The 15,580-nt window shown below is 35.8% G+C and overlaps 1 protein-coding gene across 5 annotated transcripts in view; it reads right to left on the bottom strand.

The window, feature by feature from the left end:
* Window positions 1–346: 346 nt before the first annotated feature.
* Window positions 347–15,580, bottom strand: part of LOC107694069 (MAGUK p55 subfamily member 2-like) — a 42,862-nt gene continuing 27,628 nt past the window's right edge. For 4 of the 5 annotated variants that reach the window (XM_016493660.1, XM_016493661.1, XM_016493662.1 and 1 more), the window contains 11 exons: window positions 13,949–14,049; window positions 11,813–11,965; window positions 11,534–11,689; window positions 10,102–10,329; window positions 6,048–6,179; window positions 5,861–5,963; window positions 3,348–3,416; window positions 2,855–3,016; window positions 2,310–2,512; window positions 1,339–1,467; window positions 347–1,243 (listed from right to left, as the gene is read on the bottom strand). In XM_016493660.1, coding sequence (XP_016349146.1) covers window positions 1,067–1,243; window positions 1,339–1,467; window positions 2,310–2,512; window positions 2,855–3,016; window positions 3,348–3,416; window positions 5,861–5,963; window positions 6,048–6,179; window positions 10,102–10,329; window positions 11,534–11,689; window positions 11,813–11,965; window positions 13,949–14,049 — 1,613 coding nt within the window. In that variant the 3' untranslated portion in view covers window positions 347–1,066. The remainder of the gene's footprint in view (window positions 1,244–1,338; window positions 1,468–2,309; window positions 2,513–2,854; window positions 3,017–3,347; window positions 3,417–5,860; window positions 5,964–6,047; window positions 6,180–10,101; window positions 10,330–11,533; window positions 11,690–11,812; window positions 11,966–13,948; window positions 14,050–15,580) is intronic. The other variant, XM_016493659.1, reaches the window with a different exon arrangement.

The raw sequence follows: 15,580 nt of genomic DNA, 5'->3' as shown, positions 1-15,580 counted from the left end.
GGTGTGGCTAGAGAAATTGAACTCAGGTGTGATAAACCACAGTTTTAACAGGGGGGCAAACACTTCTTCACACAGGGCCATGTAGTTTTGGATTTTGTTTTCCCTTAATAATAAAAACCTTCATTTAAAAACTGCATGTTGTGTTTACTTGTGTTATCTTTGACTAATATTTAAATTTGTTTGATGATCTGAAACATTAAAGTGTGACAAACATGCAAAAAAATAAGAAATCAGGAAGGGGGCCAACACTTTTTCACACCACTGTATATATATATAAATTTGCCTACTTGCCAAATAAATAGACATGAACTACTGCTTTTAGTTGATATTATTTTTATTATGTGAGAAGAGAGTGTGGAGTGATACGAGACACAGTGAAACTAGTACAGCCATGTCGGAAATCAGTTTCCTGGGCAAAGGTCAGTTATACAGTTTACCATCATTATAGAAAAATATATGAATGCAGAATGCTGCGATTGATCAGTCACAGTGAAACATTCTAGAATTTTTGTATTGGAATGATACAATTGGAATTTTTTATTTTTTTATAATGCATAAATACCAATCAAATTCAAATTACATATTTCGTGACACATTTGGCTGTTTTCTGAACTGAAATAGAATTTGTACTAACAAACGTTACAAGAACGCAAATAAATCAGAACATGCACAAGAATATGACACGCCAAAACGATCTTCAATTCTGCTTTTAATACATTGAAACTAAATCCCTGCAAAACACTACATAATCATATAGCATTGATACATCCAACATAATTCTGAGTATCTTAATTGTAACGTAGGGTGCTAAAACATATTCTACAGTTTCTATACAAATATACAGCCCTACTCTCACAGGAATAACAAACATACAGCACTGTACAGAACTCCTTTAAAACAAATACAGATATACAGATCAGCTTCGTTTCTTTACAAAATAATAAACTAGCTTTGTATTGTCGTGCTTTTTGTGCAAAAAATCTAACAGGCAAGTTCACATAGATTACAGCAGTTAACTAGACTTCTAGCCACTGTGAGAAATGCAGACCGAAGAACCCAACTGCTCTCAGAAGACCCAGCTGACAGGAACCCACTGGTGGTCTGTGTTGAGTCTGTCCAGTGCCCTCCTGAGGCTGCGGTACGCTCCGTCCAGGTTATCATTCACAATGCTCTGGTCAAAATAGTGACTGTACGCCCTCTGGATCCTTTCACTCTCATCCACTGTCCGTTTGAGCTCTGAATCCTAAAGAGAGATTAAATGAGCGAGACATCATCAATGTATTATTCATCAACGTTCAAAGAACTAATCATTCTCAGGGGATTAAAGAAAGAAATTACCGTCATCTGTTTAGTCACAACACCAGCCTCAATGGCAGATCTGTTCATGTCTTTCAGAACCTCAAAGTTTGGGGCTTCGATGAACACCACATATGGAAGAAACTCGGCTGTTCGCAGAACTTTGAGTGCCTGTAGGAGAACAATGAAACATATGAAATGGGGTGATAATTGTATAACTGTAATATTTATTTGCATTGCTGGAAAATTGCCCAGTAGATTTCCACTGTGAGTAAATACACTCGGTATCATGTATTAGTTGTATTTAGCCTAGAATATTTCTGTGAACAGTCATTGTGAATACTAATACTGTGCAATAGCTGGGTTCCGGAAGTAAAAACCCCACTGATTTTCTCCATAGTGAAATTAATTTTTTACATTAACTTGTAAACCTTAAAAGACAGAATTGATATGAGCTCATAGGTTGTTAATGGATGGTATATGGTTTTGTTTACGCTATCCATTTGCTTTATTTTAATTATTTTAAAAATAACAGTTGAATTTGTGGTGAAAAACTACATTACCCATGATGCTGTACAGTTGCAGCAAGCAAATTGTGCCAAAAGAGCTTGCAGGGAATGGCCACTCCCATGAATCACCGCGAATGACGTAATCGAGTTGATCTCGCAGTCAAAATGTGTAATATATATATATATATATATATATACCTGTTCAACTTTTTGTTAATGCAAATATCTAATCAGCCAATCACATGGCAGCATCAAAATGCATTTAGGCATGTGGACATGGTCAAGGCAATCTGCTGAAGTTCAAACTGAGCAATTTTAAATTAATTGTTCATTTCTCCATAGTTTTTCATTCGATGGTTCACAGCTTATAACGCTTGAACAAAGACTTTTTTAAAAATCCCTATGGGAAAATGAATGGGAAAAATACTTCAGGAACCAACACTGCTGAAAAAGTGGGCAGGCACTAATGCACTCTTTAGGATATCGAAAATTGAAAAAGAGTACCTGCGGATTGACATCTAGAATGCAAACCTTGCCGGAGTCCACAACCTCATGAATGGAGTCAATCTTGGTGCCGTACAGATTTCCATCATATTCCCCGTGTTCAAGGAAACGGCCATATTTAATGTCGGTTTCCATCTCACTGCGAGACATAAACAGGTACATCTGCCCCTCCTTCTCATCCACCTTGGGTTTACGAGATGTGTCTGTCCAGAGGGTCAAATAGGGCAGGTTAATATTAGCACTGCAAATAATCTGATTTATGCACACAGGTAGATTTTATTTTTACATTAGTGAAATTTCAGTGAGATGTCAACAGCTTTCTGTTGGTTAACGTGGCTGAATTTTGCATGGCCAACTGTGATGTGGATTACAATGTGAAATCTTCATGGGGAAAAATTTCATCCTCACGCAAAATTCCTGATAGCATATATTCGCTGGACAACAGTCAATGTGGCCCCACTTTAATTACATCCAACATGAAGCCAATGTTAAACATTAATATTTAATACATTAATATTAAATAAAAAATATAAATATGCACTGACAAGGTGTGGTGGTTCCATAACGGTGCGGGTCCGACACCAAAAGTTTATTTTTTAAGCTGCGGCGGCCCACACCCTGTGCTCCAATCAGAACCAGCGTCTTCCTGCGGAATGGAGGCACCTTGGCCACTTCCTCGTAGATCCTCAACTCATGTCGGTCGAACTCTGGTATGGTGAAAAGATCTCATCTTTTGTTAGTCTGATTTAGTCACTATATCCAAATTTGTCAGTCCCAGTTCAGTTTGTGAGATATTTGATTGAGGTTCCATTTACTACATTTATCATTTTCTTTGACTAAACAAACACATTTCAGTTTATGAACCTGAAGCACTTCTCCTGAAATGGAACTGACTGCAAACTCGTTATGACAAACGACTGACATTTAAAAAGTGACATTTTACAATGAACTCATACAACTGACAACAACAACAATCACAACACAGAGTAAGAGTATGACATATGCGCATCCGTCGCACTGGACAGCAGTCATCTTTACCAGCATTCTTGGTGGTCAAGTACATCATCTTCTTCTTCTTCTTACCCCCAATCCCTGCACACAGAGGCCCTGCGGACATCAGCACACATCCTGGTAGTATAAACACACACAGAATGACTCCTGTCTACTGCAGAAGTCAAACACATCACTGTCCTTTTAACCTCAGGCCACACTTATCAAACCTTTTAGATCATTCCAATTAGGGCTGCACGATATATCGTTTCAGCATTTATATCGCGATGTGCGCATCCGCGATAGTTACATCGCAGGATGTGCGATGTTTAGTTATATTTATACTGATTTTTTTCTTTGCTCACACAAAGACATGGTGTCTACACTGGACGTGACAGCTGTACAGAGATACCAATTTTAAATACATTTAGTAGCAGAGCTACTGCACGCGATTTTCAGTGCTGGAAATCCATTTATCCTTTGCTGAAACTTCCGTGTCCTCGTGGAGAGCTCAGGTCACGGTTGCTTAGCAACGGCAGACGCCACGAAAGTGTAAGCTCCCGAGCGCTTTGGAAAGAAGGAGAAAGCGGCGTGACTGGCGTTTTCCCACGCGTTTTTAGGCGCGACATGTCTGTCAGTGTCTGTCTACACTGGACGTGACAAAGCGACCGTTGCCAATCATTTGAACTTTGTGTCAGTACCCCATAAATAGAACGCGGCACCAGTTTACTGTCGGAGATTTGTCGCGCCGCGCCGCATCCAGTGTAGACGGACAGCATCACTGATTATAATGGGTTCATAGTATTTTGTCGTGTCGTGTCGCGCCGCGCGCGTCCAGTGTAGACACGGTGAGAGCCACGCAGATGCACGTGAACACTGAATTCTGTTCACTTCTGCGTCTATTTGTGCCTGAAATACCGTGCTCTGCAAGTATCCTTGTAAACACAGATGCTTATGGCTAAGGTGAAGGGAAACAAGTGAGAAAGAAAATGGATGTGTAACAGTATATTGGTTCACAGCAGTTTAATGTTCCTGTTGCCTTTTCTGTCATGAACATTAATCAAACAACACAACACAATGGAAAATCACTTTTGTAGCTTTATCACAGATTTATTAGATTTAATTTATAGTGAAAACTATATATATATATATATATATATATATATATATATATACACGTTTATTTCATTTGTATCTTTGTTCTGTTATTTATCTATGCTTGTCATTTGTTTTATTTCCTATGCTGATTTACTCGCCTACAAAATCACCCCAATCATTGATGGGTTTTTTTTCCAAATAGAGAGCTATTGAAGTCATCTGATTTTTTTTTCATACCACAATATATATCGCAGAAAAAAAATATTGCAATGTGAGTTTTTTCCAATATCGTGCAGCCTTAATTCCAATGTAATTACCCTAGAGTAAAATAACAGCATACGGATTTGGAATGAAATGAGGATGAATAAATAATGGCCTGTTCCTATAATGAACAGCAGAGCATTCTGCTTACAGTAATCACACAGATCATGCTGATATTCCTCCAGGGGGCGCTACACTCAGTTCAGTGTCCCCTCAGGTTGTTAGCAGATGTACTCTTTTGAAGTCAAATATGTCAGTGACAGTTCAGAGATATTCAGATTCATGTAATAGTTTTTTCAAGGAGATGAAACATTATATAGATAAGAACACACAAACACAGTTAACACGACTGAATGTAATGCTTATCATCACTTCACTGCTGTGTCAGTTCGTTTTCATGCTATTTTTTCTTCTTTCTTTCCATCTGTTTTTGCTGATTATGGTAATTTCAAAATATATAATTTTAGTTGTATTTACGAAAATGTGAAAATCTTAAGACGTATGCATAACAAAGTGTTTTTAAAAAGCCTGTAAGTGACAGAAGACGTGCACTCAGCACAGATGCTCTGACGGCGGTCTATTAACCCTGTAAAGCCTGACATCTGAAATAAGTCAGAAAAATTGAACTGAACAAAATATGAAAGAAAATCTTTTTTCTGTTTTAGGTTTTGTATCATGTTTGATAGATCAGGCTTTTATGGCTCATGATATAGAAGAACATAGATCTCATACTCAAGGAGGAAAAACACCAGAAAGGCACAAACTGAGCAAAAATATGCAATTTGATACAGATGTTGTTATTTATATGACAAAAAAAGGTTAAATTCTGATTTGTAATGCAAATCAATGAGTTCTTAGTAGTATAACAGACTACTTACATAAAAGGCAAATAAATATAATTTGTCACTCTATATTGCTCAAAAATATGTCTTATTAAGATGATATTTAATGACTGAGAGATATAAACGTTCCTCAAAAGCCTGATTTATTATATTTAATACATTTCAGCATGATTTTTCTAAATAATTATGATGTATGGATACTTAAGTAAAGTTACTTCAGTCTGGTAAATGTTCATTTTGAAATATTAATAACAACAAAAGATATTCATTATAAAAATGGTTAAAGATTTTACACCAAAATGACGTGTACCCCGACCTGAATTTATTATATATAAATATCTTTAGTGCCCTGTGTCCTACCTGTGCTAGAGAGCTCCAGATCTCTCTTGACAAATGCTTTTCTCTTCTCCTCTAGCAGCTGACTGGGGATCAGGCCTGCACTGCCTCCTTCCAGATGACATGCCTACAGGTGAGACCAGAGTCAAAGTAAGACCACCATACAGAGCTTAAGGATCACCACAATATATTCACAGACACACACACACACCTGCCACCAGTTGGGGTCCTCTTGGTTGAAGATCTGAAGGATGTCTCCACTGCTGAATTTGAGTCCAGCTTCTTTACAGGGGATCAGGTTGTCATGAGAGGGGTCATAGTCAAAGTGACACTTCACAAAGGCCTGCAGACAGACAGATAGACAGAAAGAGAGAGTAAAGACAGAGATTAACTTATTACTGAATATGTCCATCAATCAGAGTGTCATACTGACAGCCTGTTGAAAACTTTAGTGGTGTATGTCTAGCATAAATGGAAGATCTATATCTCTAGTGATTCCTTATACTGTCAACATAAATATACACTCACTATTCAACTTCAGGCACTTTTATGTTGATATTATGTTTATATTGATTATAGGTTGATTTTAATACAACGTTTTTCCTGTTACATGAAGGTCACAATAAAACTATCTTGGAAACTTTTATTTTTTTCTACTTGTTTACCTTTTTCAGACTCAAGACTTTTAATCTTAAAACAGGAAAATCCATCATCAAAATATCAATTAATATTATAATATAAATACTATACCATAATACTAATTATTACTGATTATTAATCATTTATAACAACTGCTTATTGATCATTCTGAAATATGAACTATGAAAAAAAGTATGTTTTACACAAATTAAGCCTCTCCTCACTTGTGCAGTCATATTACAACCAAAATTTTTCCCAATGAAGGTTTGTTTCAGAATCAGCTTGTGATGAAATATGAAATGTGTGTGTGTGTGTGGGGGGGGTGAAATATTATCTGTGTGCGTTATTATAAATTAAATACTAACCCTTGTGAAAAAGAAGTACTCTGTAAAGTAAAGCGTGCTGCCAAAATACACTGACAAGCATTTATGGTAAATAAGATATACATTAAATTTAATTTTTCAAACAAGACACTACAGTTAAAAATATAATCAAGTATTTACATGTGCTTTAGTATGCTAGTCAACACATCAAAATAAGTGCACTTCTATAAAGCACAACAAAAGATGACTAAAGGTAAAACTTTCAATTTGACATTATTACAAATACACTTTTTACAAGTGTACTTAAGTGTGTTAAGAAAGAGACATGAAAGTGTAATCACTTTAAATACACTTAAGTGGCTTTTTATTTCATTAATATTATCTGCAAGTACAGTTTTTAAAAAATATATATTGATTGCCACTGTCGCCTTTGGCTTGCTTAGTTGGGGACACAGTCTCTGGCAACATTGTTGACTTGACTGCACAGACACTATTTGAAGAGAACTGAACTGAGCTGGACGATGACCACTGAATCAACAATCAACTGACTTTAACTGATAAACTGTTTTCTATTGTCCTCTTGCATTATCAGCACATGTTTTTCCTGTTTAACACTGTAAAGCTGCATTGACACAATCTGTATTGTATAAAGCACTATATAAATAAAGAAAAAAGATTTGAAGTACACTACGGCCTGGTTTCACAGACAGCCCAGACATGCATTTTAGTCTGGGACTATAGGCTTAAGCCTTGTCTGTGAAACCGGGGGTACAAGTATGCATTCAATATAATTGAGCACACTTTTTTTTTACAAGGGAAAACTAGATGTAGGAGGAGAAGACTTTCAGCAAACGTTTCATAAAGAAACTCATACGGGTTTGAAATAATAAATGATGACGGGATTTTTATTTTTGGTTGAACTATTCCTTCAAGAGGAATTTTAGTGCCTAAAATCCTGTTGTCATGGCAACTGTAGTCACCTGCAGTCCAGTAGAATGCTGCTATTAGGTGCTGGAACGGCAACACACAGAAAATATGCCTGGATTACATCATTCAGACAGTCAACAACAAGCATCCTCCACACACAACACAACACATGCCAACAATACCATCTGCCAGCACAAACACCTACAGCCGCTCTTAAAAACATGAATATTCCCATCATAGTAGTGTGAATCACATTAGTAACATGACACTGTGATGTCCAGGCCCATATTAGCAGCAGGCACAGGAAGCTGTTCATTTATTTTGGGATCAAATAAAGACAGGCACAGATGGGACACTCTGAATATGGCACCATATGGGCAGAGAAACAGAACTTCACTCATTTAATTCTCATTTAATAAGAAGAAGATCTCAGAAATGCAGAAAGTGGGTAAGATCCGCAGTATGACATAGCTGAAAATGTGAAAGGGCAGACTTGAAGATTGTCGGTGTCTCATCTCAATAGGTGGGGTGGCACAGCGTCAAAAACAGGAAGGGCATAATGCACCAAATCTCCCAGCATGCTTTGGCATAGACACAGGTGCCCAAACCCGGCACTGCAGCCCAAAGTTTGATCTCAAAGATGTCAATTTAGAGGCATTTTGAACCAAGGTTATTACATTAGATGTTAGTTACATGTCTGTTCACATGTTTGTGTCAGCATGTGAGCATTTTGGTCCTGTGACATCGGGTATTATCATCCACCCGGGAGATCCAGTTGACCTTACTACACATAAATGACTGACAGCCTAAACAGCCAATCAAATAACTGCGACAAGTCTTGTTGCTATACACCATTTTGTCAGTCAAGATTTAAAGATTACTGAACTATTGAAGTGTTGGACAAATACAAACCTTTTTTTTTTTTTTTGGCAAATTCCTTTGACTATTCTAAAAAAGTGATGTTATGGCACACATAATTCCTATAATAAGTATCCATATACTAAGACCTTCATTCATTTAACACATCCATGATTTTGTGACGTTCTCTCCCATAAAAGAATTGGATCTAATGTTTCATTCAAACTAGATCAAACCCAATTAGCTTGGAATGTTCTCAGAACTTTGAGAACAACGTTCTCTCAAAATCATGAGACATTAATAGAACGTTCGTTCAAAGCTGTCTGGTTCTCAAAACATTAGCACAAAAACATTTATGCATTGTTTTTGGATCGTTTTTTCAGAAAAAAAAATTTAGTTGGATGTTCGTCTAATATTTTTTAAAGGGGTCATATGATGCGATTTAAATTTTTTCTTGTGAAAAATAATGTGTTTTTTGAACCTTAAACCGCATAAACACATTTCATTACACCAAATACACAAAATAATGTTCTTTTTAGCAACATCATATGACCCCTTTAATCATTGCTACTTACAAGTTTCAGATGATTTAGAGAACATTCAAATGTAACATTCCCAAGTTTGCGAAATAATAAAATGGAATGTTCCCTTACTGTTGTCTTCAACATTCACATTACCGAGAAAAAACACTTATTAAACATTCAAAAACTGGACATTTTGAGCATTCAGAGAACATTCAGAAAGAAGAACATTTTTGTTAGCAGGGAATTTAGGTGATTACATGGATTTTTTTTTATGGTGGTGCCTGGCGCGGTTCATTGTAAGAATATTTAAGGACAATATTTGATTTATTTTCTCTGTCAATCTGTATTTACAGTTAGAGTAAACATCTGTATACTAAATGCACATGGGCTTCATTCAAGATATCTATGCTATAAGAATATCTATAAGATATCTTGTGTATCTATTGACTTCATCTTATGTGTGGATTATTTTAAAAACAGAAGCACGCTGAACAGACTCCAGTGTCAATCTCTGGCGCCAATCTATGAGCTCTGATAAATAATAAATAATGCAGCCATTTTAAGAAAAATACACAAAAAACACAATATTTTTCCCGTTTGCATCTGCATGTTTATGACTTCCTGAAACATGTATTTTCTCATCTTCTACCATTATATTTAGTGTTTCAATATAACTACTGATATACAAGCTTTTGCTTTCTGATTTCTGTGTGATGATAAACTATGTTTTTGAAGTAATTTATTCCAAATCATCAGGTGCATTAGCGGGCCAGCCGACTCATGTTGTCATTTTGTTTGACATACATAGATAGAAAAGCAGTTATGTAACTGCTGTCATAAAGGCAAGACACATCGTTTACACCAGGAATTACATTACCATGTCTCAAATGTCTCTGTGAGCACTTGTAATGTGATTTCATTTGGGTGAGGCTCTATATACATTTATAATCACTACTCAATAAAGGACAAAACACTTCATCCGAATGTTGCCCACCTGGCGTGGTGTGTGTGGTTCTTGGTAACTGGGGAGGATTTTGAGAACCACGCTGCCACTGGACTCTTTCAGCATGTTCTGAAGAACCTTCGGGTCACTCCCCACCTCTTTTCCGTTCACCTCTTTGATGATGTCTCCCACATGCAGCAGGCCCTGCTGATCAATCATGCCCCCATGCAGGATCCGAGCAATCACCAGCTCTCCACCCTCCACCCGAAACGTCACGCCCTGGCAGAGTAAATAGAATGTGATTCAAATAAACGTGAAACCATTAGCTTTATTTGTTGAGTGCTTCGTTAAAAAAAATACTTTATTAGACTAATTCATATTTATCAATCACTAGGGTAGAAATGAATGTGAAAAATTAAACCTATATATAAAAAGAAAAAATATAGTTTAAAAATTATGGTTAATTTCGATAATAATTCAGAAATGAAATGTTTAATTCCTTAAACAATAATTCTATCCTATGGAACCTTTTCACAGACTTTGATGATGCATTTATGCAATAAACATTTTATACAGTATTTTCTTTTTTTTTTTTAATGTACTGTATATTTATAACACTATAATTTGTGTTACTTTACCCTGGCATTAAATTACAAACAATTAGTCAACACTGCTGGAAGGGTGTTTTTAATGGAAAATTACAATTTCCAAAAACATTTACAGAATTTATAATTAATTTAAAGAATTATATATATATATATATATATATATTATAATTATTATATTTACAATTATTGCACGTCAGTGTTATTTTAGTATTATTCCTATATTATTATAGTTTATATTAATATTTTGAAATAGCTTTTATTTTAGATTTTTATTCATTATAATTTTAGTTTAATTTTTAGTAATTTTGTTATGTGCCTTTGTCATTTTTATTCGCTTTTTCTTCTTTTTAAATATTACTATTTACCTTTAATTTGTTTTTATTTCAGTTTTATTTTTTATTTCAGTTTAGTTTATTTATTTATTTCTAGTTAGTAATTTTAGTATTTCAACTTCAACCTATTTCAGTTAGTTGCCAAGGCAGCATCTTTCATGTTCTTTTAGTTTTTCAGCTAATATATAATTTCAATTAACAATTTTGTATAGTTTTAAGTTAACGATAATAATCCTGGCCCATGTACCTCTACAGAAGTCTAAAAGTGCAACAGTCTACATTTCAAATCCGGGAATGTTGAAAGGCTCTATTCGAAAACAGTCCTTATTTTTGCTAATCATTTTAGTTCTGTTAGTGGCAGTATAAGCAGCTCACATTATAATGTTCCAGTTCAGTTTTATGAAGGCAAAACCATGCCTCACTTAGTTAAATATTCAATTTCAGTTCAATTAATTTGCATAGCGCGTCTCACATGGCATACAATTATAAAAACAGCATAAAAGCATATAACACCAAACAGTAATGCAATTTGTCAAGTCTCACCAAGTGCTCTCCAGACACTTTGCGGATGCCCACCATCCTGACAGCATCCGGAGGCACAGGCTGGTTGTTCAGCGAGGGGTCCATAAACGCGCAGGGGCTGGGGGGCGGAGTCTCGTAGCTTTTGGAAGCTACAGAGTCATGTGTTTCAAGTAAAGACTGTGGAGAATAAAACAGGTATTGAGGGAAACCACTTTAAAAATCTGAAACAAAAAAAATGAAACAATTCAAGATATTTTGTTATTTTTTGCTTGACTGAATCTCCAGTGCTTCTGAGTGTACCTGAAAGTGTGGCTCTTTGAGGATGCAGGCGAGCTCATGTGCCGCCTGACTGTCAGGTGTGAGGGTGGTGAGGTCTCTCAGGATGTCCTGCACTAACTCCATATTATTGTCCCTCACCGCCTCCAGCTTTGGCTCTTCATAGTGCTCACGAGACTGCACGCACAGAACCACACAAAACATTAAACGTTTAATATGAAAAATAAAATGTGAGTTTTAAACATAAGGGTGAGTAGATGATGTCAGAATTTTAAGCACATGACCTGTGAAGGTGTGTGTGTGTGTGTGTGTGTGTGTGTGTGTGTGTGTGTGTGTGTGTGTGTGTGTGTGTGTGTGTGTGTGTGTGTGTGTGTGTGTGTGTGTGTGTGTGTGTGTGTGTGTGTGTGTGTGTGTGTGTGTGTGTGTGTGTGTGTGTGTGTGTGTGTGTGTGTTTGTGTGTGTGCATGTGTGTGTGTGTACCTACTTAACCATATTTTGGGGACAAATTTGTTCCCAAAAGTGAGCAAAACCTGACAAAATCGCCAAAAACCTCCATTTGGAGACATCCTCATTTGTAAAACTGGTATAAAAAGGAAGAAAAGGCCCAGTGGGTGAGCTCTATGTGTGTGTGTGTGTGTGTGTGTGTGTGTGTGTGTGTGTGTGTGTGTGTGAAGGTGGACTGACCAAACACTGAGCTGAGGAAATAATCAAATGCCTTCACCTAAACAGTCTCCTCACTCATTTAAATATTGGAAAATCTGATTAATTCTAATGAGTCATTTCATTTGGACAGTTCATGTAAATTCACTGATTTGAGTCCCTGTACTATGTTTTTAACTCAGTTGTAGCAAAGTGTCATTTCTTCAGTGTTGTCACATGAAAAGATATAATAAAATATTTACAAAAATGTGAGGGGTGTACTCGCTTCTGTGAGATACTGTATGTAAATGAAGGTGTTTTGTTGTATTTAGTATTAATGTACCTGTTTAGGTTTGATTGGATAGTTGTAATCTTTTATTTATTAAATAATGAACTCTTGCATAAATTTAATATAGTTAACTAGCCTACATACAGTTGCTATTGTTATCACAAAACTGGAACTTCTAACTTTGATTTAATACCTTTACAGATACCACGGGGGGGAAATGCCACAACATTAAAGGCATAATATTTGAACAATATCAAAGTTAATTCACTTTAAACTATAGTCAAAGCATTTTCCCATTAAACGAAATTCTTCTGTCTGAGATCCCTCAGGCCCGATAGCTCTGAGTGGGATTAATAATAATAATAATAAATAAATAACATTATTTAAGACAGAAAGAAATGACTGTTGTAATACAACTGCACTGTAAAATGAAAAACAAAAATGATAATAAGTATATTAATTATTTACTTTATAGTAGTAAAATTACAATACTTACAACTTAATTTCTTCACTTGCAAGAGTTAAACCCTCAAGGTTTTATTTTGGAGGAAAACTGCAAGGAAGCCTGTTAAGTTTCTGTGACAACGGGTTAACAAATGCTTCTCGTTACAAAACTGTGTGAAATTCTGTAATAATCTGTCCACAAAAATGTTGTAAATTGTGCGAATGTGATAACAGAAGAGTAAAGAGTAACTGACACATATTGCTTTCCAAAACACACTTTAAACTCACAGCAGATACAGGATTTTTTGTTAACTAAAACACTCTAAAATGCTGAAAATCGCTTGAATCAAGTTATGGGCCCTTTTCCCTGACTATGATGACTTGTTTCCATAGTTATCAACATCACAAGTCTAGCAATGTTTTTTTTTAATTTTTTATCAATGCACATTTGTAACACTATACTTTGTTATAATACATTGCCATTAATTTACAAAAAGAAAACTAGTTAATGCTGCTGCGTGAGTGTTTCTAATACAACAGCTGAGGTAGTAATATCAAATTTAATATTTTTATCTCTTCTGAACACCTTAATCAATCTCTCAATATTTTTTTCTTCTTTCGAAAAGTCATAGAAAGGAAATTGTGGATTTTTTTTCTTTTTCTTTTGGAGCAAATGGGGGAAAATATATATGTTGTAGTTGTATGTTGTAACTGTTGACAGATTCAGAATTAAAGATGCCTCATGTGGACATGTGGACATCAAGTTAAGAACGCACCACTGGACTCACCACTGGACTCTCCATGATTCCTTTCAGGAAGATGAGGTCCAGGTCATTGGCTGTGGTGGAGCTGGTACTGTCACTTAAGGTGTCCAGAAGACTCTGCATCACTGAGGACGAGAAGACCAAAAGGTTCACAGGTTAGAAAGAAGACTTTTCTCCATCCATTCATAGAGGCACAAGCCACTCAAATGACAGTACATTAGAAACTAGCCCATCTCTATAGACCATATGAGCGATGAAAACATGTCTCACATGTCTCACATGTCTCAACATGTTTCATGTCTTCATTGGTTTATTAGATGATCTATGCCAGTTACTGGTTCAAGCTGATGGGGTCAGCTGCAAATGCTGCCCATCTGTACATAAAATTGGATTAAGCTTTAAACCACAGCATGATACTCAATCTACAGTTTAAAAGTGTGCCCTCAAATGAAAAATGCATGAACAAAACACGATATTGAGATAATCATCTTTATCATTTCAGACGCACTCCACTATTCACTATTCAAATGACAGAAATGTTAATGGGAAATAAATGTATTGTTTTCAACTTTTGCCCACTGATAAAGACAAAGTTTTTCCTCTTCAATGTGAAACATGCAAATCATCTTTTAAAAGAAACCTCATTAAAACCTGACATCATGTTTCAGGGCAGATCAGAGAGACAGCAGATGATTTATAGTCTTCCATTTTGCTAAAATAATGTTTTTGGATTGATTGAATAGTCCTCATTATTTATCTGTTAAAGCCCTTGTTTGTAAATATTTGTGACCCTGGAGCACAAAACCAGTCTTAAGTCGCTGCGGTATATTTGTAGCAATAGCCAAAAAAAACATTGTATGGGTCAAAATTATCGATTTTTTTTATGCCAAAAATCATTAGGATATTAAGTAAAGATCATGTTCCATGAAGATATTTTGTAAATTTCCTACTGTAAATATATCAAAACTTCATGTTTGATTAGTAATATGCATTGCTAAGAACTTCATTTGGACAACTTTAAAGGCGATTTTTTAAAGGCGTATTTTGATTTTTTTGCACCCTCAGATTCCAGATTTTCAATAGTTGTATCTCGGCCAAATATTGTCCTATCCTAACAAACCATACATCAATGGAAAGCTTATTTATTCAGCTTTCAGGTGATGTATAAATCTCAATTTCAAAAAATTGACCCTTATGACTGGTTTTGTGGTCCAGGGTCACATTTAAGATTGCTAGAAAAAAAGATAAAATAAATGTTTATTTTCTTACTTGGGGAGCACTTGAATAAACATGAGAAAAGATCAGAGCAAACTGAATCTAAAACTGAATCTCCTCATACTCAAACAGAGTTTCATGAAAGGAAGTTTCTAGAAAGATCCATGGGACCCTCGTGGCTCCTGTGTAATTCTCTTAAGTTCCCCCTGCAGCAATCGGCATCGCTCACACAGAACACGTTCATGTTTCCCTTGTGTTCTCAACTCTATTTCCCTTTGTTCAGTTTTCAGACATGTTACATAGTCTACTTCAAAATATACAGAGTGAAACATAAAAGGATGTTTGAGAGAGCAATTAGTGTTTTGTGGGATTGGTCAATGCTGGAGGAAAGAGCAAACAGATTATGAGGAATCCACAGATGTACTTGTCTTTTTATATATA

Source organism: Sinocyclocheilus anshuiensis, unplaced genomic scaffold (genome assembly GCF_001515605.1).
Source record: "Sinocyclocheilus anshuiensis isolate Anshui unplaced genomic scaffold, SAMN03320099.WGS_v1.1 scaffold2046, whole genome shotgun sequence".
Classification (NCBI taxonomy): domain Eukaryota; kingdom Metazoa; phylum Chordata; class Actinopteri; order Cypriniformes; family Cyprinidae; genus Sinocyclocheilus; species Sinocyclocheilus anshuiensis.
The sequence above is the reverse complement of the archived record's forward strand: the minus strand, read 5'-3'. Positions and strand labels throughout refer to the sequence as shown.